Source organism: Gallus gallus, chromosome 36, assembly GCF_016699485.2.
Source record: "Gallus gallus isolate bGalGal1 chromosome 36, bGalGal1.mat.broiler.GRCg7b, whole genome shotgun sequence".
Lineage (NCBI taxonomy): Eukaryota > Metazoa > Chordata > Aves > Galliformes > Phasianidae > Gallus > Gallus gallus.
In genome coordinates, this window is record NC_052567.1 from 200,696 (window position 1) to 228,212 (window position 27,517).

General features: G+C 58.9%; 2 protein-coding genes across 2 annotated transcripts in view; one reads left to right on the plus strand and one right to left on the minus strand.

Annotated features, from left to right (window-relative positions):
• The window catches only part of KAT8 (lysine acetyltransferase 8), a 41,651-nt gene extending 21,279 nt beyond the window's left edge, over positions 1-20,372 (minus strand). Inside the window, exons 1-7 of the mRNA XM_046905068.1 lie at positions 20,300-20,372; positions 19,887-20,213; positions 16,138-16,212; positions 11,007-11,182; positions 5,491-5,544; positions 5,183-5,347; positions 191-280 (exon numbers count right to left, since the gene is read on the minus strand). Coding sequence (XP_046761024.1) covers positions 191-280; positions 5,183-5,347; positions 5,491-5,544; positions 11,007-11,182; positions 16,138-16,212; positions 19,887-20,213; positions 20,300-20,372 — 960 coding nt within the window. The remainder of the gene's footprint in view (positions 1-190; positions 281-5,182; positions 5,348-5,490; positions 5,545-11,006; positions 11,183-16,137; positions 16,213-19,886; positions 20,214-20,299) is intronic.
• A 463-nt stretch (positions 20,373-20,835) lies between these two features.
• LOC425117 lies at positions 20,836-25,073 on the plus strand. The gene is made up of 2 exons (XM_040655057.2): positions 20,836-20,867; positions 22,058-25,073. Exon 2 carries the CDS (start codon positions 23,957-23,959, stop codon positions 24,719-24,721), a length of 765 nt encoding a protein of 254 aa, XP_040510991.1. The 5' UTR covers positions 20,836-20,867; positions 22,058-23,956; the 3' UTR covers positions 24,722-25,073.
• Positions 25,074-27,517: the final 2,444 nt, after the last annotated feature.

Here is a 27,517-nt window from a genome sequence, read left to right on the forward strand (position 1 = left end):
ACATGTCACCACATGTCCACGTATGGCAACACCATGTCGCCATCTCTATGTCCCCTCTGGTTGACGTTGGCCAATGAGAGGAGGCGGTGGTGGAGGACCTGATGGCCCATGGCACCTCCGTGCCACCTCCGTGTCACCCCATGTCACACGTGTGTCACCCCGTGTCCCCCCGTGTTCCCCACGTCCCCACCTTGTGGTCTTTGCCGTCCACCTCATACACAGAGATGTTGCTCTTGCGGTAGATTTCCCGTCCCGGAGGCTGTCGCCATTGGCACTGACCCTGGGGACAACCACATGCGTGTCAGCAACGTGTCACACGCGTGTCACACGTGCCCCCGTGCGTGTCACACGCGTGTCACCAATCACAGTCATGCAGTCGGGCTCCAATTTTGGGGGCAACACCCGCAGACCCAAACGCGGCCCCCACACACCCACCTCCCCACGTGTCCCACGCGCCCCCTAACTGTCATATGTGTCCCTAAGCGTGTCATATGTGTTCCTAATCATGTCATATGTGTCCCTAAGCATGTTACCAACCACACAGACACAGCTGAGCTCCAATTTTGGGGGTAACACCCGCAGACCCAAACACGGCCCCCACACACCCACCTCCCCACGCGCCCCCCTAACTGTGTCATATGCGTCCCAAAGCATGTCATATGTGTCCCTAAGCATGTCATATGAGTCCCTAAGCACATCATACGTGTCCCTAAGCACGTGACCAACCACACGGATGCAGTCGTGCTCCAATTTTGGGGGCAACACCCGCAGACCCAAACGTGGCTCCCACACACCCACCTCCCCACGTCCCCCACACGCCCCCTAAGCCTGTCATATATGTCCCTAAGCATGTCATATGTGTCCCTAAGCATGTCATATATGTTCCTAAGCACGTGACCAACCACACGGATGCAGTCGGGCTCCAATTTTGGGGGCAACACCCGTGGACCCAAACGTGGTTCCCACATACCCACCTCCCCACGTGTCCCACGCGCCCCCTAAGCGTGTCACACGTGCCTCTAAGTGTGTCATATGTGTCCCTAAGCGTGTCATATGCGTTCCTAAGCATGTTACCAACCACACGGATGCAGTTGGGCTCCTATTTCCAGGGCAACACCCACAGACCCAAACACGGCCCCCACACACCCACCTCCCCACGTCCCCCACGCGCCCCCTAACTGTGACATATATGTCCCTAAGCATGTCTTATGTGTCCCTAAGCATGTCATATGTGTTCCTAAGTACGTCATATGTGTCCCTAAGCATGTTACCAACCACACAGACGCAACTGGGCTCTGATTTTGGGGGCAACACCCGCAGACCCAAACGTGGCCCCCACACCCCCACCTCCCCATGTCCCCCACGCGCCCCCTAAGCATGTCATATGTGTCCCTAAGCATGTCTTATGTGTCCCTAAGCATGTCATATGAGTCCCTAAGCGCGTCATACGTGTCCCTAAGCATGTTACCAACCACATGGATGCAGTTGGGCTCCTATTTCCAGGGCAACACCTGCAGACCCAAACGTGGCCCCCACACCCCCACCTCCCCACGTGTCCCACGCGCCCCCTAACTGTGCCATATATGTCCCTAAGCATGTCTTATGTGTCCCTAAGCATGTCATATGTGTTCCTAAGTACGTCATACGTGTCCCTAAGCATGTTACCAACCACACGGATGCAGTTGGGCTCCTATTTCCAAGGCAACACCCACAGACCCAAACGCGGCCCCCACACGCCCACCTCCCCACATCCCCCATGCGCCCCCTAACTGTGTCATATGCGTCCCAAAGCGTGTCATATGTGTCCCTAAGCATGTCATATGTGTCCTTAAGCATGTCATATGTGTCCCTAAGCATGTTACCAACCACACGGATGCAGTTGGGCTCCTATTTCCAAGGCAACACCCACAGACCCAAACGCGGCCCCCACACACCCACCTCCCCACGTCCCCCACGCGCCCCCTAACTGTGTCATATATGTCCCTAAGCATGTGTTATGTGTCCCTAAGCATATCATATGTGTTCCTAAGCATGTCATATGTGTCCCTAAGCATGTTACCAACCACACGGATGCAGTCGTGCTCCGATTTGGGGGGTAACACCCGCAGACCCAAACGCGGCCCCCACACACCCACCTCCCCACGTCCCCCACGCGCCCCCTAACTGTGTCATATATGTCCCTAAGCATGTCTTATGTGTCCCTAAGCACGTCATATGTGTCCCTAAGCATGTCACCAACCACACGGATGCAGTTGGGCTCCTATTTCCAAGGCAACACCCACAGACCCAAACATGGCCCCCACACACCCACCTCCCCACGTCCCCCACACGCCCCCTAAGCCTGTCATATATGTCCCTAAGCGTGTCATATGTGTCCCTAAGCATGTCATATATGTTCCTAAGCACGTGACCAACCACACGGATGCAGTCGGGCTCCAATTTTGGGGGCAACACCCGTGGACCCAAACGTGGTTCCCACATACCCACCTCCCCACGTGTCCCACGCGCCCCCTAAGCGTGTCACACGTGCCTCTAAGTGTGTCATATGTGTCCCTAAGCGTGTCATATGCGTTCCTAAGCATGTTACCAACCACACGGATGCAGTTGGGCTCCTATTTCCAGGGCAACACCCACAGACCCAAACGCGGCCCCCACACACCCACCTCCCCACGTCCCCCACACGCCCCCTAACTGTGTCATATATGTCCCTAAGCATGTCACATGTGTCCCTAATCATGTCATATGTGTCCCTAAGCATGTTACCAACCACATGGATGCAGTCGGGCTCCGATTTTGGGGGCAACACCCGCAGACCCAAACGCGGCCACAACACACCCACCTCCCCATGTCCCCCACGCGCCCCCTAAGCTTGTCATATATGTCCCTAAGCGTGTCATATGTGTCCCTAAGCACGTCATACGTGTCCCTAAGCATGTTACCAACCACACGGATGCAGTTGGGCTCCTATTTCCAAGGCAACACCCACAGACCCAAACACGGCCCCCACACACCCACCTCCCCACGTCCCCCACACGCCCCCTAAGCACGTCATATATGTCCCTAAGCATGTCATACGTGTCCCTAAGCATGTCATATGTGTTCCTAAGCATGTCATATGTGTTCCTAAGCATGTTACCAACCACACGGATGCAGTCGTGCTCCAGTTTTGGGGGCAACACCCGCAGACCCAAACGCGGCCCCCACACGCCCACCTCCCCACATCCCCCACGCGCCCCCTAACTGTGTCATATGCGTCCCAAAGCGTGTCATATGTGTCCCTAAGCATGTCATATGAGTCCCTAAGCACGTCATACGTGTCCCTAAGCATGTTACCAACCACACGGATGCAGTTGGGCTCCTATTTCCAGGGCAACACCCACAGACCCAAACGCGGCCCCCACACACCCACCTCCCCACGTCCCCCACGCGCCCCCTAAGCCTGTCATATGTGTCCCTAAGCGTGTCATATGTGTACATAAACACATCATATGTGTCCCTAAGCATGTTACCAACCACACGGATGCAGTTGGGCTCCTATTTCCAGGGCAACACCCGCAGACCCAAACGCGGCCCCCACACACCCACCTCCCCACGTCCCCCACGCGCCCCCTAAGCCTGTCATATATGTCCCTAAGCATGTCTTATGTGTCCCTAAGCATGTCATATGTGTCCCTAAGCATGTCTTATGTGTCCCTAAGCATGTCATATGTGTTCCTAAGCGTGTCATATGTGTCCCTAAGCATGTTACCAGCCACACGGATGCAGTTGGGCTCCTATTTCCAAGGCAACACCCACAGACCCAAACGCGGCCCCCACACACCCACCTCCCCACGTGTCCCATGTGCCCCTAAGCATGTCACACATGCCTCCAAGTGTGTCATATGTGTTCCTAAGCATGTCATACGTGTCCCTAAGCATGTTACCAACCACATGGATGCAGTTGTGCTCCAGTTTTGGGGGCGACACCCGCAGACCCAAATGCGACTCCCACACACCCACCTCCCCACGTCCCCCACACGCCCCCTAACTGTGTCATATATGTCCCTAAGCATGTCATATGTGCCCCTAAGCATGTCATATGTGTCCCTAAGCATGTCATATGTGTTCCTAAGTATGTCATATGTGTCCCTAAGCATGTTACCAGCCACCCGGATGCAGTTGGGCTCCTATTTCCAAGGCAACACCCACAGACCCAAACACGGCCCCCACACACCCACCTCCCCACGTCCCCCACGCGCCCCCTAACTGTGTCATATATGTCCCTAAGCATGTGTTATGTGTCCCTAAGCATGTCATATGAGTCCCTAAGCATGTCATACGTGTCCCTAAGCATGTTACCAACCACACGGATGCAGTTGGGCTCCTATTTCCAGGGCAACACCCACAGACCCAAACGCGGCCCCCACACACCCACCTCCCCACGTCCCCCACACGCCCCCTAAGCCTGTCATATATGTCCCTAAGCATGTCATATGTGTCCCTAAGCATGTCATATATGTTCCTAAGCACGTGACCAACCACACGGATGCAGTCGGGCTCCAATTTTGGGGGCAACACCCGCAGACCCAAATGCGACTCCCACACACCCACCTCCCCATGTCCCCCACGCGCCCCCTAAGCATGTCATATGTGTCCCTAAGCATGTCATATGTGTTCCTAAGTACGTCATATGTGTCCCTAAGCATGTTACCAACCACAAAGATGCAGTCGGGCTCCTATTTCCAAGGCAACACCCGCAGACCCAAACACGGCCCCCACACCCCCACCTCCCCACGTCCCCCACGCGCCCCCTAAGCATGTCACACATGCCTCCAAGTGTGTCATATGTGTTCCTAAGTATGTCATATGTGTCCCTAAGCATGTTACCAGCCACACGGATGCAGTTGGGCTCCTATTTCCAAGGCAACACCCACAGACCCAAACACGGCCCCCACACACCCACCTCCCCACGTCCCCCACGCGCCCCCTAAGCGTGTCATATGTGTCCCAAAGCACATCATATGTGCCCCAAAGCATAACATATGTGTCCCTAAGCATGTTACCAACCACACGGATGCAGTCGGGCTCCGATTTTGGGGGCAACACCCGCAGACCCAAACGCGGCCCCCACACGCCCACCTCCCCACGCCCCCCCCCGCGCCCCCTAAGCGTGTCCCACGCGTGTCACGTGCGCGTCACCCACCAGGTGGAGGCGGTAGGTGCGCTCGTACTTCATGTACTTGAGGCAGTACTCGCAGATCCACAGCTTGGGCTGCTTCCCGTAATCCTCGGGGAAGGGGGAGAAATACCACGCGTCGATCTCAAAGTGCCCGATGTGGATTTTGTCCACGTATTTCACTTTGGTGATCTGCCAAAACGGGGCGAAAAAAGGCGGTTTTGGGGGTTCCTCCACGTTGCTGGGGATCCCCCCCCCACCTCCTCCCGGGGCGGGGGGTGTTTGGGGAGCGGAGATTTGGGGGGAAAGGAGGTGGTTTTTGGGGTCACACTCACCGCTTCGTGCTCCTTCTCCAGCGCGGCCGTGGTGGGGTCCATCTCTGCGTAGGTCTGGGGGTCCCAGTAAGGACCAGTGGGTCCCAGTTGCCCCCCCGGTCCTTCCCAGTTGCCCCCAGTCTCTCCCAATATGCCCCAGTCTCTCCCACTCCCTCCCAGTTGCCCCCAGTCCCTCCCAGTCACCCCCAGTCCCTCCCTATCCCCTCCCAGTCACCCCCCAGTCCCTCCCAGTTGCCCCCAGTCCCTCCCAATCCCCTCCCAGTCACCCCCAGTCCCTCCCAGTTGCCCCCAAGTCCCTCCCAGTTCCCTTCCAGTCGCCCCCAGTCCCTTCTCCTTGTTTCCCAGTCGCCCCCCATCTCTCCCAGTTGCCCCCCCAGTCCCCTCCCAGTCACCCCCAGTCCCTTCTCCTTGTTTCCCATTCACCCCCCATACCTCCCAGTTGCCCCCAGTCCCTCCCGATCACCTCCCAGTCGCCCCCACTCCCTCCCAGTTGCCCCCCCAGTCCACTCCCAGTCACCCCCAGTCCCTTCTCCTTGTTTCCCAGTCGCCCCCCATCTCTCCCAGTTGCCCCCCCATACCTCCCAGTTGCCCCCAGTCCCTCCCAATCGCCTCCCAGTCCCTCCCAATCCCCTCCCAGTCGCCCCCACTCTCTCCCAGTCACCCCCAGTCGCCCCCAGTCCCTCCCAGTCGCCTCCCAGTCACCCCCATTCCCCCCCAGTCACCTCCCAGTCGCCCCCAGTCCCTCCCAGTTGCCCCCAGTCCCTCCCAATCACCTTCCAGTCACCCCCAATCCCCTCCCAGTCACCCCCCAGTCCCTCCCAGTCACCCCCAGTCCCTCCCAGTCCCCTTCCAGTTGCCCCCCAGTCCTTCCCAATCCCCTCCCAGTCGCCCCCAGTCCCTCCCAGTTGCCCCCAGTCCCTCCCAGTTCCCTTCCAGTCGCCCCCAGTCCCTTCTCCTTGTTTCCCAGTCGCCCCCCATCCCTCCTAGTCACCCTCCATCCCTCCTAGTTGCCCCCCAGTCCCTCCCAGTCACCCCCAGTCCCTCCCAGTTGCCCCCAAGTCCCTCCCAGTTCCCTTCCAGTCGCCCCCAGTCCCTCCCAATCCCCTCCCAGTCAACCCCAGTTGCTCCCAGTCCCCTCCCAGTCACCCCCAGTCCCTCCCAATCCCCTCCCAGTTGCTCCCAGTCCCTCCCAGTTGCCCCCAAGTCCCTCCCAGTTCCCTTCCAGTCGCCCCCAGTCCCTTCTCCTTGTTTCCCAGTCGCCCCCCATCTCTCCCAGTTGCCCCCCCAGTCCCCTCCCAGTCACCCCCAGTCCCTTCTCCTTGTTTCCCAGTCGCCCCCCATCCCTCCCAGTCGCCCCCAGTCCCTCCCAGTTGCCCCCAGTCCCTCCCAGTTGCCCCCAGTCCCTCCCAGCCTCTCCCAGTTGCCCCCCAGTCCTTCCCAATCCCCTCCCAGTCATTCCCAATCCCTCCCAGTCGCCCCCAGTCCCTCCCAATCCCCTCCCAGTCGCCCCCAGTCCCTCCCAATCACCTCCCAGTCGCCCCCAGTCCCTCCCAGTTGCCCCCAAGTCCCTCCCAGTTCCCTTCCAGTCGCCCCCAGTCCCTTCCCCGTTTCCCAGTCACCCCCCATCTCTCCCAGTTGCCCCCCAGTCCCCTCCCAGTCACCCCCAGTCCCTTCTCCTTGTTTCCCAGTCGCCCCCCATACCTCCCAGTTGCCCCCCCATACCTCCCAGTTGCCCCCAGTCCCTCCCAATCCCCTCCCAGTCACCCCCACTCCCTCCCAGTCACCCCCAGTCCCTCCCAATCCCCTCCCAGTTGCTCCCAGTCCCTCCCAGTCGCCTCCCAGTCGCCCCAGTCCCTCCCAGTTGCCCCCAAGTCCCTCCCAGTTCCCTTCCAGTCGCCCCCAGTCCCTTCTCCTTGTTTCCCAGTCGCCCCCCATCCCTCCTAGTCACCCTCCATCCCTCCTAGTTGCCCCCCAGTCCCTCCCAGTCGCCCCCAGTCCCTCCCAGTCACCCCCCATCCCACCCAGTTCCCTTCCAGTCGCCCCCAGTCCCTCCCAATCCCCTCCCAGTCAACCCCAGTCCCTCCCAGTCGCCTCCCAGTCGCCCCCAGTCCCTCCCAGTTGCTCCCAGTCACCCCCAGTCCCTCCCAGTTGCCCCCAAGTCCCTCCCAGTTCCCTTCCAGTTGCCCCCAGTCCCTTCTCCTTGTTTCCCAGTCGCCCCCCATCTCTCCCAGTTGCCCCCCCAGTCCCCTCCCAGTCACCCCCAGTCCCTTCTCCTTGTTTCCCAGTCGCCCCCCATACCTCCCAGTTGCCCCCAGTCCCTCCCAATCACCTCCCAGTCGCCCCCACTCCCTCCCAGTTGCCCCCCCAGTCCACTCCCAGTCACCCCCAGTCCCTTCTCCTTGTTTCCCAGTCGCCCCCCATACTTCCCAGTTGCCCCCAATCCCTCCCAGTCGCCTCCCAGTCACCCCCATTCCCCCCCAGTCACCTCCCAGTCGCCCCCAGTCCCTCCCAGTTGCCCCCAAGTCCCTCCCAATCACCTTCCAGTCACCCCCAATCCCCTCCCAGTCACCCCCCAGTCCCTCCCAGTCACCCCCAGTCCCTCCCAATCCCCTTCCAGTTGCCCCCCAGTCCTTCCCAATCCCCTCCCAGTCGCCCCAGTCCCTCCCAGTTGCCCCCAAGTCCCTCCCAGTTCCCTTCCAGTCGCCCCCAGTCCCTTCTCCTTGTTTCCCAGTCGCCCCCCATCCCTCCTAGTCACCCTCCATCCCTCCTAGTTGCCCCCCAGTCCCTCCCAGTCACCCCCAGTCCCTCCCAGTTGCCCCCAAGTCCCTCCCAGTTCCCTTCCAGTCGCCCCCAGTCCCTCCCAGTCACCCCCAGTCCCCCCCAGTCCCTCCCAGTTGCCCCCAAGTCCCTCCCAGTTCCCTTCCAGTTGCCCCCAGTCCCTTCTCCTTGTTTCCCAGTCGCCCCCCATCTCTCCCAGTTGCCCCCCCAGTCCCCTCCCAGTCACCCCCAGTCCCTTCTCCTTGTTTCCCAGTCGCCCCCCATACCTCCCAGTTGCCCCCCATCCCTCCCAGTTGCCCCCAGTCCCTCCCAGCCTCTCCCAGCTGCCTCCCAGCCCCTCCCAGTTGCCCCCCAGTCCTTCCCAATCCCCTCCCAGTCATTCCCAATCCCTCCCAGTTGCCCCCAGTCCCTCCCAGTTGCCCCCAAGTCCCTCCCAGTTCCCTTCCAGTCGCCCCCAGTCCCTTCCCCCTGTTTCCCAGTCGCCCCCCATCTCTCCCAGTTGCCCCCCAGTCCCCTCCCAGTCACCCCCAGTCCCTTCTCCTTGTTTCCCAGTCGCCCCCCATACCTCCCAGTTGCCCCCAGTCCCTCCCAATCACCTCCCAGTCGCCCCCACTCCCTCCCAGTTGCCCCCCCAGTCCACTCCCAGTCACCCCCAGTCCCTTCTCCTTGTTTCCCAGTCGCCCCCCATACCTCCCAGTTGCCCCCAGTCCCTCCCAATCGCCTCCCAGTCCCTCCCAATCCCCTCCCAGTCGCCCCCACTCTCTCCCAGTCACCCCCAGTCGCCCCCAGTCCCTCCCAGTCGCCTCCCAGTCACCCCCATTCCCCCCCAGTCACCTCCCAGTCGCCCCCAGTCCCTCCCAGTTGCCCCCAAGTCCCTCCCAATCACCTTCCAGTCACCCCCAATCCCCTCCCAGTCACCCCCCAGTCCCTCCCAGTCACCCCCAGTTCCTCCCAATCCCCTTCCAGTTGCCCCCCAGTCCTTCCCAATCCCCTCCCAGTTGCCCCCAGTCCCTCCCAGTTGCCCCCAGTCCCTCCCAGTTCCCTTCCAGTCGCCCCCAGTCCCTTCTCCTTGTTTCCCAGTCGCCCCCCATCCCTCCTAGTCACCCTCCATCCCTCCTAGTTGCCCCCCAGTCCCTCCCAGTCGCCCCCAGTCCCTCCCAGTCACCCCCCATCCCACCCAGTTCCCTTCCAGTCGCCCCCAGTCCCTCCCAGTCGCCTCCCAGTCGCCCCCAGTCCCTCCCAGTTGCTCCCAGTCCCCTCCTAGTCACCCCCCATCCCACCCAGTTCCCTTCCAGTTGCCCCCAGTCCCTCCCAGTCACCCGCAGTCCATTCTCATTGTTTCCCATTCCCTCCCAGTCCCTCCCAGTTGCCCCCCAGACACTCCCATTGCTTCCCAGTCCCCTCCCAGTTGCCCCCAGTCCCTCCCAGTCACCCCCAGTCCCTCCCAGTCCCCTCCCAGTTGCTCCCAGTCCCTCCCAATCGCCTCCCAGTCCCTCCCAATCCCCTCCCAGTCGCCCCCACTCTCTCCCAGTTGCCCCCAGTAACTCCCAGTTGCCTCCCAGTCGCCCCCAGTCCCTCCCAGTCCCTTCCCAGTTGACCCCAGTCCCTCCCAGTCGCTCCCAGTCACTCCCCAGTCGCCTCCCAGTCACCCCCAGTCGCCCCCAGTCCCTCCCAGTTGCCGCCCAGTCACCCCCAGTCCCTCCCAGTCGCCTCCCAGTTGCCCCCAGTCCCTCCCAGTTGCCCCCAGTCCCTCCCAATCGCCTCCCAGTCGCCCCCACTCCCTCCCAGTTGCCCCCAGTAACTCCCAGTTGCCTCCCAGTCGCCCCCAGTCCCTCCCAATCCCCTCCCAGTCGCCCCCAGTCCCTCCCAATCCCCTCCCAGTCGCCCCCAGTCCCTCCCAGTTGCCCCCAAGTCCCTCCCAGTTCCCTTCCAGTCGCCCCCAGTCCCTTCCCCTTGTTTCCCAGTCGCCCCCCATCTCTCCCAGTTGCCCCCCAGTCCACTCCCAGTCACCCCCAGTCCCTTCTCCTTGTTTCCCAGTCGCCCCCCATACCTCCCAGTTGCCCCCAGTCCCTCCCAGTTGCCCCCAGTCCCTCCCAGCCTCTCCCAGCTGCCTCCCAGCCTCTCCCAGTTGCCCCCCAGTCCTTCCCAATCCCCTCCCAGTCATTCCCAATCCCTCCCAGTCGCCCCCAGTCCCTCCCAATCCCCTCCCAGTCGCCCCCAGTCCCTCCCAATCCCCTCCCAGTCGCCCCCAGTCCCTCCCAGTTGCCCCCAAGTCCCTCCCAGTTCCCTTCCAGTCGCCCCCAGTCCCTTCCCCTTGTTTCCCAGTCGCCCCCCATCTCTCCCAGTTGCCCCCCAGTCCCCTCCCAGTCACCCCCAGTCCCTTCTCCTTGTTCCCCAGTCGCCCCCCATACCTCCCAGTTGCCCCCAGTCCCTCCCAGTTGCCCCCAGTCCCTCCCAGCCTCTCCCAGCTGCCTCCCAGCCTCTCCCAGCTGCCTCCCAGCCTCTCCCAGTTGCCCCCCAGTCCTTCCCAATCCCCTCCCAGTCATTCCCAATCCCTCCCAGTCGCCCCCAGTCCCTCCCAATCCCCTCCCAGTCGCCCCCAGTCCCTCCAATCCCCTCCCAGTCGCCCCCAGTCCCTCCAATCCCCTCCCAGTCGCCCCCAGTCACCCCTCCATCCCTCCCAGTCGCCCCCATACCCCATTCCCCAATCCCCCCCAACCCCCCCCGCCCCCCCAAACCTTCTGCACGTGGTTGATCTCATCGTGTTTCCGTTTTTGGTTCCGGGTGATTTTCCTCTCCGGCTGTTCTGGGAGTTCCCCCAAAAACTGCTCCGAGTTTTTCTGCACGGCGTCCTTCAGCGTTTTGCTCAGCGCCAAACGGTTCCGGTCCACCCATTCGTCCAAGCGGCGGTTAACTGGGAGCACTGGGAGCTCAGCGCGGCCCTATAGAGGCCCTATAGGGCCCTATGGGGTTCTGGGGTAGATTTGGGGTGATTTGAGGGGGTTTGGGGTGTTTTTGGGGGTGTTGGAGGACTTACAGTCAGCCACCATTCATCCCAAGTGCTGGCAAACTAGGAGCACTGGGAGCTCAGCGCGGCCCTATAGAGGCCCTATAGGGCCCTACAGGGTTCGGGGGTGGATTTGGGGCGATTTGAGGGGATTTGGGGTGGCTTCAAGGGATTTGGGGTGGTCTTCGGGGTGTTGGAGGACTTACAGCCACCATTCATCCAAGCGGCGGTGAGCTGGGAGCACTGGGAGCTCAGCGCGGCCCTATAGAGGCCCTATAGGGCCCTACGGGGTTCGGGGGTGGATTTGGGGCGATTTGAGGGGGTTTGGGGTGGCTTCAAGGGATTTGGGGTGGTCTTCGGGGTGTTGGAGGACTTACAGCCACCATTCATCCAAGCGGCGGTGAGCTGGGAGCACTGGGAGCTCAGCGCGGCCCTATAGAGGCCCTATAGGGCCCTATGGGGTTCTGGGGTAGATTTGGGGTGGTTTGAGGGGGTTTGGGGTGTTTTTGGGGGTGTTGGAGGACTTACAGTCAGCCACCATTCATCCCAAGCGGCGGTTAACTGGGAGCACTGGGAGCTCAGCGCGGCCCTATAGAGGCCCTATAGGGCCCTATGGGGTTCTGGGGTAGATTTGGGGTGGTTTGAGGGGGTTTGGGGTGTTTTTGGGGGTGTTGGAGGACTTATAGACAGCCACCATTCACCCAAGCAGTGGTTAACTGGGAGCACTGGGAGCTCAGCGCGGCCCTATAGAGGCCCTATAGGGCCCTATGGGGTTCGGGGGTGGATTTGGGGCGATGTGAGGGGATTTGGGGTGGCTTCAAGGGATTTGGGGTGGTCTTCGGGGTGTTGGACGACTTACAGCCACCATTCATCCAAGCGGCGGTGAGCTGGGAGCACTGGGAGCTCAGCGCGGCCCTATAGAGGCCCTACAGGGCCCTATGGGGTTCTGGGGTAGATTTGGGGTGATTTGAGGGGGTTTGGGGTGTTTTCGGGGGTGTTGGAGGACTTACAGTCAGCCACCATTCATCCCAAGTGCTGGCAAACTAGGAGCACTGGGAGCTCAGCACGGCCCTATAGGGGCCCTATAGGGCCCTACGGGGTTCGGGGGTGGATTTGGGGTGATTTGAGGGGGTTTGGGGTGACTTTAAGGGATTTGGGGTACTCTTCGGGGTGTTGGAGGACTTACAATCAGCCACCATTCACCCAAGCAGTGGTTAACTGGGAGCACTGGGAGCTCAGCGCGGCCCTATAGGGGCCCTATAGGGCCCTACGGGGTTCTGGGGTAGATTTGGGGTGGTTTGAGGGGGTTTGGGGTGTTTTCAGGGGTGCTGGAGGACTTACAGTCAGCCACCATTCATCCAAGCGGCGGTTAACTGGGAGCACTGGGAGCTCAGCGCTGCCCTATAGAGGCCCTGTAGGGCCCTACGGGGTTCAGGGGTGGATTTGGGGTGATTTGAGGGGATTTGGGGTGATTTTAAGGGATTTGGGGTACTCTTCGGGGTGTTGGAGGACTTACAGTCAGCCACCATTCACCCAAGCAGTGGTTAACTGGGAGCACTGGGAGCTCAGCGCGGCCCTATAGAGGCCCTATAGGGCCCTATGGGGTTCTGGGGTAGATTTGGGGTGGTTTGAGGGGGTTTGGGGTGTTTTCAGGGGTGCTGGAGGACTTACAGTCAGCCACCATTCATCCAAGCGGCGGTTAACTGGGAGCACTGGGAGCTCAGCGCGGCCCTATAGAGGCCCTGTAGGGCCCTACGGGGTTCAGGGGTGGATTTGGGGTGATTTGAGGGGATTTGGGGTGATTTTAAGGGATTTGGGGTACTCTTCGGGGTGTTGGAGGACTTACAATCAGCCACCATTCACCCAAGCAGTGGTTAACTGGGAACACTGGGAGCTCAGCGCGGCCCTATAGAGGCCCTATAGGGCCCTATGGGGTTCGGGGGTGGATTTGGGGTGATTTGAGGGGGTTTGGGGTGTTTTTGGGGGTGTTGGAGGACTTACAGTCAGCCACCATTCATCCCAAGTGCTGGCAAACTAGGAGCACTGGGAGCTCAGCACGGCCCTATAGGGGCCCAATAGGGCCCTATGGGGTTCAGGGGTAGATTTGGGGTGGTTTGAGGGGGTTTGGGGTGTTTTCAGGGGTGTTGGAGGACTTATAGACAGCCACCATTCACCCAAGCAGTGGTTAACTGGGAACACTGGGAGCTCAGCATGGCCCTATAGAGGCCCTATAGGGCCCTATGGGGTTCGGGGGTGGATTTGGGGCGATGTGAGGGGATTTGGGGTGGCTTTAAGGGATTTGGGGTGTTCTTTGCGGTGTTGGAGGACTTACAGTCAGCCACCATTCATCCAAGCGGCGGTTAACTGGGAGCACTGGGAGCTCAGCGCGGCCCTATAGAGGCCCTATAGGGCCCTATGGGGTTCTGGGGTAGATTTGGGGTGATTTGAGGGGGTTTGGGGTGACTTTAAGGGATTTGGGGTACTCTTCGGGGTGTTGGAGGACTTACAATCAGCCACCATTCACCCAAGCAGTGGTTAACTGGGAACACTGGGAGCTCAGCGCGGCCCTATAGAGGCCCTATAGGGCCCTATGGGGTTCTGGGGTAGATTTGGGGTGGTTTGAGGGGGTTTGGGGTGTTTTCAGGGGTGCTGGAGGACTTACAGTCAGCCACCATTCATCCAAGCGGCGGTTAACTGGGAGCACTGGGAGCTCAGCGCGGCCCTATAGAGGCCCTGTAGGGCCCTACGGGGTTCAGGGGTGGATTTGGGGTGATTTGAGGGGATTTGGGGTGATTTTAAGGGATTTGGGGTACTCTTCGGGGTGTTGGAGGACTTACAGTCAGCCACCATTCATCCCAAGTGCTGGCAAACTAGGAGCACTGGGAGCTCAGCACGGCCCTATAGGGGCCCAATAGGGCCCTATGGGGTTCAGGGGTAGATTTGGGGTGGTTTGAGGGGGTTTGGGGTGTTTTCAGGGGTGTTGGAGGACTTATAGACAGCCACCATTCACCCAAGCAGTGGTTAACTGGGAACACTGGGAGCTCAGCATGGCCCTATAGAGGCCCTATAGGGCCCTATGGGGTTCGGGGGTGGATTTGGGGCGATGTGAGGGGATTTGGGGTGGCTTTAAGGGATTTGGGGTGTTCTTTGGGGTGTTGGAGGACTTACAGTCAGCCACCATTCATCCAAGCGGCGGTTAACTGGGAGCACTGGGAGCTCAGCGCGGCCCTATAGAGGCCCTATAGGGCCCTATGGGGTTCTGGGGTAGATTTGGGGTGATTTGAGGGGGTTTGGGGTGTTTTTGGGGGTGTTGGAGGACTTACAGTCAGCCACCATTCATCCCAAGTGCTGGCAAACTAGGAGCACTGGGAGCTCAGCACGGCCCTATAGAGGCCCTATAGGGCCCTATGGGGTTCGGGGGTGGATTTGGGGTGATTTGAGGGGATTTGGGGTGACTTTAAGGGATTTGGGGTGTTCTTTGGGGTGTTGGAGGACTTACAGTCAGCCACCATTCGTCCAAGCGGCGGTTAACTGGGAGCACTGGGAGCTCAGCGCGGCCCTATAGAGGCCCTATAGGGCCCTATGGGGTTCGGGGGTAGATTTGGGGTGGTTTGAGGGGGTTTGGGGTGTTTTCAGGGGTGCTGGAGGACTTACAGTCAGCCACCATTCATCCAAGCGGCGGTTAACTGGGAGCACTGGGAGCTCAGCATAGCCCTATAGCAGCCCTATAGGGCCCTACGGGGTTCAGGGGTGGATTTGGGGTGATTTGAGGGGGTTTGGGGTGATTTTAAGGGATTTGGGGTACTCTTCGGGGTGTTGGAGGACTTACAGTCAGCCACCATTCACCCAAGCAGTGGTTAACTGGGAGCACTGGGAGCTCAGCGCGGCCCTATAGAGGCCCTATAGGGCCCTATGGGGTTCTGGGGTAGATTTGGGGTGGTTTGAGGGGGTTTGGGGTGTTTTCAGGGGTGCTGGAGGACTTACAGTCAGCCACCATTCATCCAAGCGGCGGTTAACTGGGAGCACTGGGAGCTCAGCGCGGCCCTATAGAGGCCCTGTAGGGCCCTACGGGGTTCAGGGGTGGATTTGGGGTGATTTGAGGGGATTTGGGGTGATTTTAAGGGATTTGGGGTACTCTTCGGGGTGTTGGAGGACTTACAGTCAGCCACCATTCATCCCAAGTGCTGGCAAACTAGGAGCACTGGGAGCTCAGCACGGCCCTATAGGGGCCCAATAGGGCCCTATGGGGTTCAGGGGTAGATTTGGGGTGGTTTGAGGGGGTTTGGGGTGTTTTCAGGGGTGTTGGAGGACTTATAGACAGCCACCATTCACCCAAGCAGTGGTTAACTGGGAACACTGGGAGCTCAGCATGGCCCTATAGAGGCCCTATAGGGCCCTATGGGGTTCGGGGGTGGATTTGGGGCGATGTGAGGGGATTTGGGGTGGCTTTAAGGGATTTGGGGTGTTCTTTGGGGTGTTGGAGGACTTACAATCAGCCACCATTCACCCAAGCAGTGGTTAACTGGGAACACTGGGAGCTCAGCGCGGCCCTATAGAGGCCCTGTAGGGCCCTATAGGGTTCCGGGGTGGATTTGGGGCGATGTGAGGGGATTTGGGGTGGCTTTAAGGGATTTGGGGTGTTCTTTGGGGTGTTGGAGGACTTACAGTCGTCCCACCCACGCAGTGAATGGGAGCAGTGGGATCTCAGCGGGGCCTTATGGGGTTGGGAGGGGAGAGGCGATCTGGGGGGATCCGAAGGGGTTTTTGTGGGTATTTGGGGGGGGTGGAGGGGGGATATGGGGTATTTTTTGGGGTGGGGTTGGGGTCTGTTGGGGGGTTTTTGGGGTGTTTGGAGGACTTACAGCCGACGTAGTGCACGTAGAACTCCTCGCGGCCCTCCTGCTCGTTCAGCCGCGACTGAATCACCTCTGCTGAGTCTGGGGGGGACGGGGGGGGGGACACAATGGGACTGGGGACCCCACACAGCCCCCAAAACCCTATAGAGCCCCACGCAGCCCCCAAAACCCCACAGGGACAACACAGAGGCCCCAAAACCCTATAGAGCCCCACACAGCCCCCAAAACCCCACAGGGACAACAATGAGGCCCCAAAACCCTATAGAGCCCCACACAGCCCCCAAAACCCCACTGAGCCCCACACAGCCTCCAAAACCCCACAGGGACCCCACACAGCCCCCAAAACCCCACTGAGCCCCACACAGCCCCCAAAACCCCACAGGGACAACACAGAGGCCCCAAAACCCCACTGAGCCCCACGCAGCCCCCAAAACCCCACAGGGACCCCACACAGCCCCCAAAACCCCACTGAGCCCCACACAGCCCCCAAAACCCCACAGGGACAACAATGAGGCCCCAAAACCCTATAGAGCCCCACACAGCCCCCAAAACCCCACAGGGACAACACAGAGGCCCCAAAACCCTATAGAGCCCCACGCAGCCCCCAAAACCCCACTGAGCTCCACACAGCCCCCCAAACCCCACAGGGACAACACACAGCCCCCAAAACCCTATAGAGCCCCACACAGCCCCCAAAACCCCACTGAGCCCCACACAGAGGTCCCAAAACCCCACTGAGCCTCACACAGCCCCCAAAACCCCACAGGGACAACAATGAGGCCCCAAAACCCTATAGAGCCCCACACAGCCCCCAAAACCCTATAGAGCCCCACACAGCCCCCAAAACCCCACAGGGACAACACAGAGGCCCCAAAACCCTATAGAGCCCCACGCAGCCCCCAAAACCCCACTGAGCTCCACACAGCCCCCAAACCCCACAGGGACAACACACAGCCCCCAAAACCCTATAGAGCCCCACACAGCCCCCAAAACCCCACTGAGCCCCACACAGAGGTCCCAAAACCCCACTGAGCCTCACACAGCCCCCAAAACCCCACAGGGACAACAATGAGGCCCCAAAACCCTATAGAGCCCCACACAGCCCCCAAAACCCTATAGAGCCCCACACAGCCCCCAAAACCCCACAGGGACAACACAGAGGCCCCAAAACCCTATAGAGCCCCACACAGCCCCCAAAACCCCACTGAGCCCCACACAGCCCCCAAAACCCCACAGGGACAACACAGAGACCCCAAAACCCTATAGAGCCCCACACAGCCCCCAAAACCCCACAGGGACAACACAGAGACCCCAAAACCCTATAGAGCCCCACACAGCCCCCAAAACCCCACTGAGCCCCACACAGCCCCCAAAACCCCACAGGGACCCCACACAGCCCCCAAAACCCCACTGAGCCCCACACAGCCCCCAAAACCCCATAGGGACCCCATGGATCCCATAAGGCACCAAAGACACCACAGGAGCTCCCATAGGGTCCCACAGACTCCCAGAACCCGCATACGGCCCCACAGACCCCATAAGGCCCCACAGACCCCATAAGGCCCCACAGACCCCATAAGGCCCCCCCATTATGCCCCATAGGCCCCAATCAGGCCCGACAGGCCCCCATTGTGCCCCACAGTCCCGCTATTAGCACCCCACAGACCCCATAAGGCCCCATAGAACCCCCATGGGACCCACAGACCCCATAAAGCCCCCCATTATGCCCCATAGACCCCCATTATGTCGCATAGGTCCCCATTAGGCCCCACAGATGCCCCAATAAGCCCCACAAGCCCCCCATTAAGCCCCATAGGCCTCCATTATGCCCTATAGGCCCCCCACTAGGCCCCATAGACGCCCCATTAAGCCCCATAGGCCCCCATTATGCCCCACAGGCCCCCATTAGGACCCACAGGCCCCCTATTAGCACCCCACAGGCCCCATAAGGCCCCATAGAACCCCCATAGGGCCCACAGACCCCATAAGGCCCCCCATTATGCCCCATAGGCCCCCATTAAGCCCCACAGGTCCCCATTAGGCCCCACAGATGCCCCAATAAGCCCCACAAGCCCCCCATTAAGCCCCATAGGCCTCCATTATGCCCTATAGGCCCCCCACTAGGCCCCATAGACGCCCCATTAAGCCCCACAGACGCCCCATTAAGCCCCATAGGCCCCCATTATGCCCTACAGGCCCCCATTATGCCCCACAGGCCCCCATTAGGACCCACAGGCCCCCCATTAGCCCCCCACAGACCCCATAAGACCCCATAGAACCCCCACAGGACCCAGAGACCCCGTAAGGCCCCCCCATTAAGCCCCACAGGCCTCCATTTGGCCCCACAGGCCCCCATTGTGCCCCACAGGCCCCCTATTAGCACCCCGCAGACCCCATAAGACCCCATAGAACCCCCACAGAACCCAGAGACCCCATAAGGCCCCCCCATTAGGCCCCACAGGCCTCCATTCGGCCCCATAGGCCCCCATTATGTCCTATAGGTCCCTCACTAGGCCCCATAGATGCCCCATTAAGCCCCATAACCCCCCATTAGGCCCCACAGGCCCCCCATTAGGACCCACAGGCCCCCCATTAGGACCCACAGGCCCCATAAAGCCCCACAGAACCCGTAAGGCCCACCCATTAGGCCCTACAGGCTCCCCACTAGGCCCCATAGGCCCCCATTAAGCCCCACAGGCCCCCATTATGCCCCATAGGCCCCCATTATGCCTCATAGCCCCCCATTAAGCCCCACAGGCCCCCATTATGCCCCATAAGCCTCCATTAAGCCCCACAGACCCCCATTAGGCCCCACAGGCCCCCCACTAGGCCCCATTAGGCCCCCCATTAGGCCTCCCACAGGCCCCCATTGTCCCCCACAAGCCCCCATTAGCCCCCCACAGAACCCCCATAGGACCCACAGACCCCATAAGGTCCCTCATTAGACCCCATAGACTCCATAGGCACCCATCATGCCTCACAGCCCCCAATCAGGCCCCACAGGCCCCCGTTAACCCCCACAGACCCCATAAGGCCCCACAGAACCCCCATAGGACCCACAGACCCCATAAGCCTCCCGTTAGGCCCCACAGGCCCCCATTATGCCCCACAGGCCCCCCACTAGGCCCCATTAGGCCCCCCATTAGGCCCTGTAGGCCTCCCATTAGGACCCACAGGACCCCATTAGGCCCCATAGGCCCCCATTATGCCCCACAGGCCCCCATTAAGCCCCACAGGCCCCCACTATGCGCCACAGGCCCCCCACTAGGCCCCATAGGCCCCCCATTAAGCCCCATACGCCCCCCATTAAGCCCCACAGGCCCCCCACTAGGCCCCATTAGGCCCCCCATTAGGCCCTGTAGGCCTCCCATTAGGACCCACAGGACCCCATTAGGCCCCATAGCCCCCCATTAAGCCCCACAGCCTCCATTAAACCCCATAGGCCCCCATTAGGCCCCACAGGCCCCCCCATTAGGCCCCATAGCCCTCATTATGCCCCATAGGCCCCCAGTAGGCCCCATAGATGCCCCATTAGGCTCCACAAGCCCCCATTAAGCCCCACAGGCCCCCATTAAGCCCCATTGGTCCCCATTAGGCCCCATAGGCCCCCTAGTAGGCCCCATAGGCCCCAATTAAGCCCCATTGGCCCCCATTATGCCCCATAGCCTCCATTAAGCCCCATAGGCCCCCATTAGGCCCCGTAGGCCCCCATTATGCTCCATAGACCCCCATTAGGCCCCATAGGCCCCACTCACGCCAGCTGCCGTCCGCCCTCCGGCACAGGTACGTTTCCCCGATCTCCACCGCCACTTCCGCTTCCCGGGGCGGGGGAGGGGGCGGGGGGGGGGGGGAGGGGGTGGCGGCGGGGGGGGCCCGGGCCCCGCTTCTGCCCGGGGGGGGGTGGGGGTCCGCCCCGCGGCGCCGTTTTCCGCCGTTCCCGGAGGAGCGGAGAGCGCCGGAGGGTCCGCCATGTTGGGGGGAAGGGAGGGGAGGGGGGGAAAAAAATGCGTCGCGCCGGAAGTGACGCGCCGCGAAATCGGAAGTGGTGCGCAAAGGGAAGGAGAGGAAGAAGCGGTTGGTGGCTGGACCGGAAGTTGCGTGCAGTCACGTGATGCGTTGCTAGGGGACGGCGTGACGCCGTCCACTGACTGAGGGCACAGGATGGAACCAGTATGGACCACTATGGACCAGTATGGACTAGCATGGAACCGATGTGGAACAATGCGGACCAGTGCTCCCATTGCGACTCGGGATGGGACCAGTATGGAACCAGTATGGACCAGTATGGACCAGCACGGAACCAGCACGGACCAGTATGGCACCAATATGGCACCTATACGGCACCAGGATGGACTAGTCGTCACCCCGCCCAATGATGCTACCTTCTGCCCGATGACGTCACCCTGACCGTTTATGTCAATGTCGCCTGATGACGTCACACGTCAACGCTCCCCCCTCCCTCTCCCACCCCCCCCCAAAACGGCGCGCGGTCGGAGTCACCATTTAAGCCCCACTCCCCCATCCCTGAGCCGCTCTTGAGCTACTTCCGCTTCCGGGGCGAAGCCCCGCCCTCCCACTTCCTCTTCCGTTCAGGCCCCCCAACCACAAACGCCGCGGGGTCGGAGTCGCCATTTTGGCCCCACTCCCCCTCCCCTGGGCAGCTCTAGTTCGGCGCCACTTCCGCTTCCGGCCGAAACCCCGCCCATCCACTTCCGCTTCCGGCTGCGGGCGGCTGTGTAAGTGGGGGCGGGGGAGGGAGCGGGGAGGCAATGGGGGGCGATTAATTGGGGAGCGCTGATTAATTAAACACTAATTGGGGAGCGCTAATTAATCACTAATTGGGGAGCGCTAATTAGTAATCGCGGAGCGCCGGGCAGCTCATTAAGGGCGCGGCGCGCATTGCAATGCATTGCATGCGCTGCGCGGCGCTAATTAATATGCACGGGGCTCATTAATATGCACGGGGTTAATTGCACTCATTGCCCGGTGGCCACTAATTGCAGTGCACGGCGCTAACAGCAAAGCTTTGCGCTCATTAACACGCGGGGGGCTGAGTAATTAATATGCACGGGGCTAATTAATATGCACGGGGCTAACCAATATGCACGGAGCTCATTAAGTGCAGCGTTAATTGCAGAGCTTCGAACTCGTTAATATGCACGGGATAGGGACTGGGGTAATTAATATGCACCGCGCTAATTGCAATGCAAGCTCCTAATTGCACTGCATTGCAATTAGTAATTAATAATTAATATGCGAGGGTAATTAATATGCAATGGGGCCATTCATATGCATGCCGCTCATTGCAGTGCACAGTGCTAATTAATATGCACGACTAATTAGTATGGGTGACGTTAATTAGTCTTGCATTCGGTGCAGTGCGCTAATTACAGTGCGTGGTGCTGATTGATATGCACGGCGCTAATTGCAGTGCATGCTGTTAATTGCACTGTATTGCATGGCGTTAATTGGACTGTATTGCATGGAGCTCATTAATATGCACAGCCTCACATTCGGTGCAGTGCGCTAATTACAGTGTGGGGGTGCTAATTAATATGCAGGCGGCTCATTAATATGCACGTCACAAGTTGCACAGCCTTGCATTCAGTGCAGCGCCCTAATTACAGTGTGGTGCTAATTAATAAGCACGGTGCTAATTAATACGCGCGGCGCTAATTGCATGGCACTGCAGTCAGTGCAGCGCGCTAATTACAGTGGGTAGTGCTAATTAATGTGCACGGAGCTAATTGCACAGCACAGCATTGACTGCACAGCATTGCATCCATGGGACGGTGCTGATTAATTGCAAAGCTAGTTAATTAACCAATTACCTAATGAATTAGCAAGTTATTAGCCAATTAATGGGCCCACTAATTGGCTAATAAATTTATTAATGAATTAATTAATGCTGTTCACTCCCATCCAGGTGGCTCCGCCGCACCCCAATCCCCGCCTGTCCTCATTAAGCCCCTAACGAAGGAGCTCATTAACGAAGGGACTCGTTAACTAACGAAGGAGCTGATTAATTAATGAAAGAACTGGTTAATTACCAAGCTGATCCACCTAAAGAAGGATCTGGTTAAGTAACGAAGGAGCTGGTTAATTAATGAAGAAGCTGGTTAATTATTGAGTAGTGGCACCTAACAAAGGAGCTGGTTAATTAATGAAGGAGGCTGTTAATTACCAAAGGAAGGAGGCTATTAATTACTGATGGAGATGGATAATTACTGAGCGGATCCACCTAACGAAGGAGCTGGTTAATTAATGAAGGAGCTGCTTAAGTAATGAAGAAGCTGGTTAATTACTGAGCGGATCCACCTAACGAAGAGGCTGCTTAATTACCAAAGGAGGCGACTAATTACCAGAGGAGGCGAGTAATTACCAAAGGAGGCGATTAATTACCGATGGAGGCGATTAATTACTGAGCAGATCCACCTAACAAAGGAGCTGGTTAATTAACAAAGAAGCCTACTAATTACCGAAGAAAGGAGACAGTTAATTACTGAAGGAGGCACTTAATTACTGAAGGAGACTATTAATTACTGATGGATACTATTAACTATCAAAGGAGGTTATTAATTACTGAAGGAGACAATTAATTACCGAAGGAAGGAGGCGGTTAATTACCGAAGGGGGCTATTAATTATCGAAGGGGGCCATTAATGACGGTAGGGGGCAATTAATTCCTTAATCACTCCCCAAATTAGGAGCCATTAATTACGGAAGAGGGCCATTAATAACAGAACGGGGCCGTAAATTACAGCCAGGGGCTATTAATTCCTTAATTACTCCCCAGATTGGCAGCCCTTAATTACAGAAGGGGGCAATTAATTCCTTAATTCCTTAATTACTCCCCACGTTAGGAGCTATTAATTACAGAAGGGGGCCATTAATAAGGGGGGCATTAATTACAAAAGGGGGCTATTAATTCCTTAATTTCTCAATTACTCCCCAAATTAGGAGCCGTTAATGACAGAAGGGGGCTGCTAATTCCTTAATTACTTAATTCCTTAATTACCCCCCTCATTAGGAGCCATTAATTACCAAAGGGGCCCATCGATTACGGAGGAGGGCCGTAAATTACAGCTGGGTGCTATTAATTCCTTAATTAAGTTCTCCCCAGATTGGCAGCCCTTAGTTACAGAAGGGGGCAATTAATTACTTAATTCCTTAATTACTCCCCAAGTTAGGAGCCATTAATTACGGAAGGGGGCCACTAATTAAGAGGGCCGTAAATTACGGCCGGGCGCTATTAATTCCTTAATTAAGTTCTCCCCAGATTGGCAGCCCTTAGTTACAGAAGGGGGCAATTAATTCCTTAATTCCTTAATTACTCCCCACGTTAGGAGCTATTAATTACAGAAGGGGGCCACTAATTAAGGGGGCCGTAAATTACAGCCGGGCGCTATTAATTCCTTAATTAAGTCCTCCCCACATTAGCAGCCATTACCGAGAGAAGGGAGAGAGGGGAGGGGAGGGGGGGGAGGGGGGGGGAGAAGTGAACTCCTTAATTACTGCGTTAATTGCTTAATTGCTGGCGCCATGCCCCGCCCCCAGGCCCGCTTCCGCCGCCTGCGGCGCTGGGCCCGACTGCTGGTGCTGCAGAACGGGGCTCTGTGCGACGAGTTGGCCCGCATCGAAAGCAAATGGCTGCAGGCCCGTTGCGAACGCCGCTTCCTCCTGGCGCGTCTCCTCCGGCACCGGGCCGCCGCCGCCGCCACCGCCACCGCCGTACAGCCACCGGTGCAGCCGGGGAGGAGGGCGAGGAGGAGGAGCGGCGGGGGGAGGAAGGGGGAGGGAGGGGGGGAGGATAGGGGAGGGGGGGATGGGGGGTGGGGGGAAGGGAGGAGGCAGGAAGGGGGGTGGCAAGATGGCCGACGGCATGACGGGCGGCGGCAAGATGGCGGGTGGCAAGATGGCCGAGTGCAGGATGGGCGGCTGCAAGATGGGCGGCGGCAAGATGGCGGGTGGCAAGATGGCCGGCTGCAAGATGGCCGACTGCAAGATGGGCGGCAGCAAGATGGCGGGTGGCAAGATGGCCGACTGCAAGATGGCGGGTGGCAAGATGGCCGACTGCAAGATGGCCGACTGCAAGATGGCGGGTGGCAAGATGGCCGGCACCAGGATGGCCGAATCCAAGATGGCCAACTGCAAGATGGCGGGTGGCAAGATGGCCGACAAGATGGCCAACATCAAGATGGCGGGTGGCAAGATGGCCGACACCAAGATGGCCGACTGCAAGATGGCAGGTGGCAAGATGGCCGACAACAAGGTGGCCAACACCATGATGGCCAACTGCAAGATGGCCGACAGCAAGATGGCCGACCTCAAGATGGCGGCTGGCAAGATGGCGGTCATGAAGATGGCGGAAGCCAAGATGGTGGAAGGGGAGAAGATGGCGGAAACCAAGATGGCGGATGGCGAGATGGCGGCCATCGTGGGGGCTGGCAAGATGGCCGACACCAAGATGGCGGCCATTTTCAAGATGGCGGCCTCCACTCTGCCAGGCGCTTTCAAGATGGCGGTCTCTGCGCTGGCGGCCATTTTCAAGATGGCGGCCGCCACGCCGGAGCTCAGCGCGACGCCTTGAGGCCAATTAACGCCCGGGAGGAATCAATTAACCGCCCCATCAACGAAGCCCTTATTACCTCCGGGCCCATTGACGAGCCGCTCGTTAACCCCGCCGTAATTAACCCCGGGGCCGAGCCGCTAACGAACTCCCACATCCAATTAAGACCGACGCGCCCCGTTAACGAAGCCCTCATGAACCCCTCAAGCTCGGTGGCCCCCGCCGACCCCGCGGCCATTACCGAGGCGCTCGTTAGCGGCGCTAATGAGGAGGAGGATAATGAGGATAACGAGGAGGACGACGACGACGACGATGACGATGAGGCCGCGCTGTTCCCCTATGGGGACATCTTCCTGCACAGCCCCTGAGAGCAATAAAGACTATGGTGGCTACCAAATATGGCTGCTGGGCTACCAAATCCAATCCCGTATGGGGCCGTATGGGGTGGTGTGGGGCTGTATGGGGCCGTATGGGGCCGTATGGGGCTGTATGGGGCCGTGTGGGGCTGTATGGGGCTGTATGGGGTGCACTGAGGCATTATGGGGTGCAGTGGGGCCATATGGGGCTGCATGGGGTGCACTGAGGCATTATGGGGTGCGGTGGGGCCGTATGGGGCTGTATAGGGCCATATGGGGCTGTATGGGGCCATATGGGGCTGTATAGGGCCATGTGGGGCTGTATGGAGCCATATGGAGCCGTGTGGGGCTGTATGGGGCTGTATGGGGTCCATTGGGGCTGTATGGGGCCGTATGGGGCTTTATAGGGCCATGTGGGGCGGGGGCTACCAAAGATGGTGGCTGGGCTACCAAATCCAATGGGGGCTGCCAAACATGGCTGCTGGGCTACTAAAACCCAATGGTGGCTACCAAACATGGCTGCTGGGCTACCAAACATGGCGGCCAGGCTACTAAACCCAATGTGGGCTACCAAACATGGCTGCCGGGCTACTAAAACCAATGGGGGCTACCAAAGATGGCTGCTGGGCTACCAAACATGGCTACCAGGCTACCAAATCCAATGAGGGCTACCAAACATGGCTGCCGGGCTACTAAAACCAATGGGGGCTACCAAACGTGGCTGCTGGGCTACCAAACATGGTGGCCAGGCTACTAAACCCAATGTGGGCTACCAAACATGGCTGCCGGGCTACTAAAACCAATGGGGGCTACCAAACATGGCTGCTGGGCTACCAAACATGGTGGCTGGGCTACCAAACATGGCGGCTGGGCTACCAAAACCCAATGGTGGCTACCAAACATGGTGGCTGGGCTACTATAACCAATGGTGGCTACCAAACATGGCTGCCGGGCTACCAAATCCAATGGGGGCTACCAAAGATGGTGGCTGGGCTACTAAAACCAATGGTGGCTACCAAACATGGCTACTGGGCTACCAAATCCAATGGGGGCTGCCAAACATGGCTGCTGGGCTACTAAAACCCAATGGTGGCTACCAAACATGGCTGCTGGGCTACCAAACATGGCTACTAGGCTACCAAATCCAATGAGGGCTACCAAACATGGCTGCCGGGCTACTAAAACCAATGGGGGCTACCAAACGTGGCTGCTGGGCTACCAATCATGGCGGCCAGGCTACTAAACCCAATGTGGGCTACCAAACATGGCTGCCGGGCTACTAAAACCAATGGGGACTACCAAACATGGTGGCTGGGCTACCAAAGCCCAATGGTGGCTACCAAACGTGGCTGTTGGGCTACCAAACATGGTGGCTGGGCTACCAAACATGGCTGCTGGGCTCCCAAACATGGCGGCTGGGCTACTAAAACCAATGTGCGCTCCCAAACATGGCGGCTGGGCTACCAAATCCAATGGAGGCTGCCAAACATGGCTGCTGGGCTACTAAAACCCAATGGTGGCTACCAAACATGGCTGCTGGGCTACCAAATCCAATGGGGGCTGCCAAAGATGGCTGCTGGGCTACCAAACATGGCTGCCGGGCTACTAAAACCAATGGGGGCTACCAAACATGGCGGCTGGGCTACCAAACATGGCGGCTGGGCTACTAAAACCAATGTGTGCTACCAAACATGGCGGCTGGGCTACCAAACATGGCGGCTGGGCTACTAAAACCAATGTGTGCTACCAAACATGGCGGCTGGGCTACCAAATCCAATGGAGGCTGCAAAACATGGCGGCTGGGCTACCAAAACCCAATGGTGGCTACCAAACATGGTGGCTGGGCTACTATAACCAATGGTGGCTACCAAACATGGCTGCCGGGCTACCAAATCCAATGGGGGCTACCAAAGATGGTGGCTGGGCTACTAAACCCAATGTGGGCTACCAAACATGGCTGCCGGGCTACTAAAACCAATGGGGACTACCAAACATGGCTGCCGGGCTACTAAAACCAATAGGGACTACCAAACATGGTGGCTGGGCTACCAAAACCCAATGGTGGCTACCAAACGTGGCTGTTGGGCTACCAAACATGGTGGCTGGGCTACCAAACATGGCTGCTGGGCTCCCAAACATGGCGGCTGGGCTACTAAACCTAATGTGGGCTACCAAACATGGCTGCCGGGCTACTAAAACCAATGGGGGCTACCAAACATGGCTGCTGGGCTACCAAACATGGCGGCTGGGCTACTAAAACCAATGAGGGCTACCAAACATGGCTGCTGGGCTACCAAACATGGCTGCTGGGCTACTAAAACCAATGGGGGCTACCAAACATGGCTGCCGGGCTACTAAAACCCAATGGTGGCTACCAAATATGGCTGCTGGGCTACCAAATGTGGCTGCCGGGCTACCAAATCCAATGAGGGCTACCAAACATGGCTGCCAGGCTACTAAA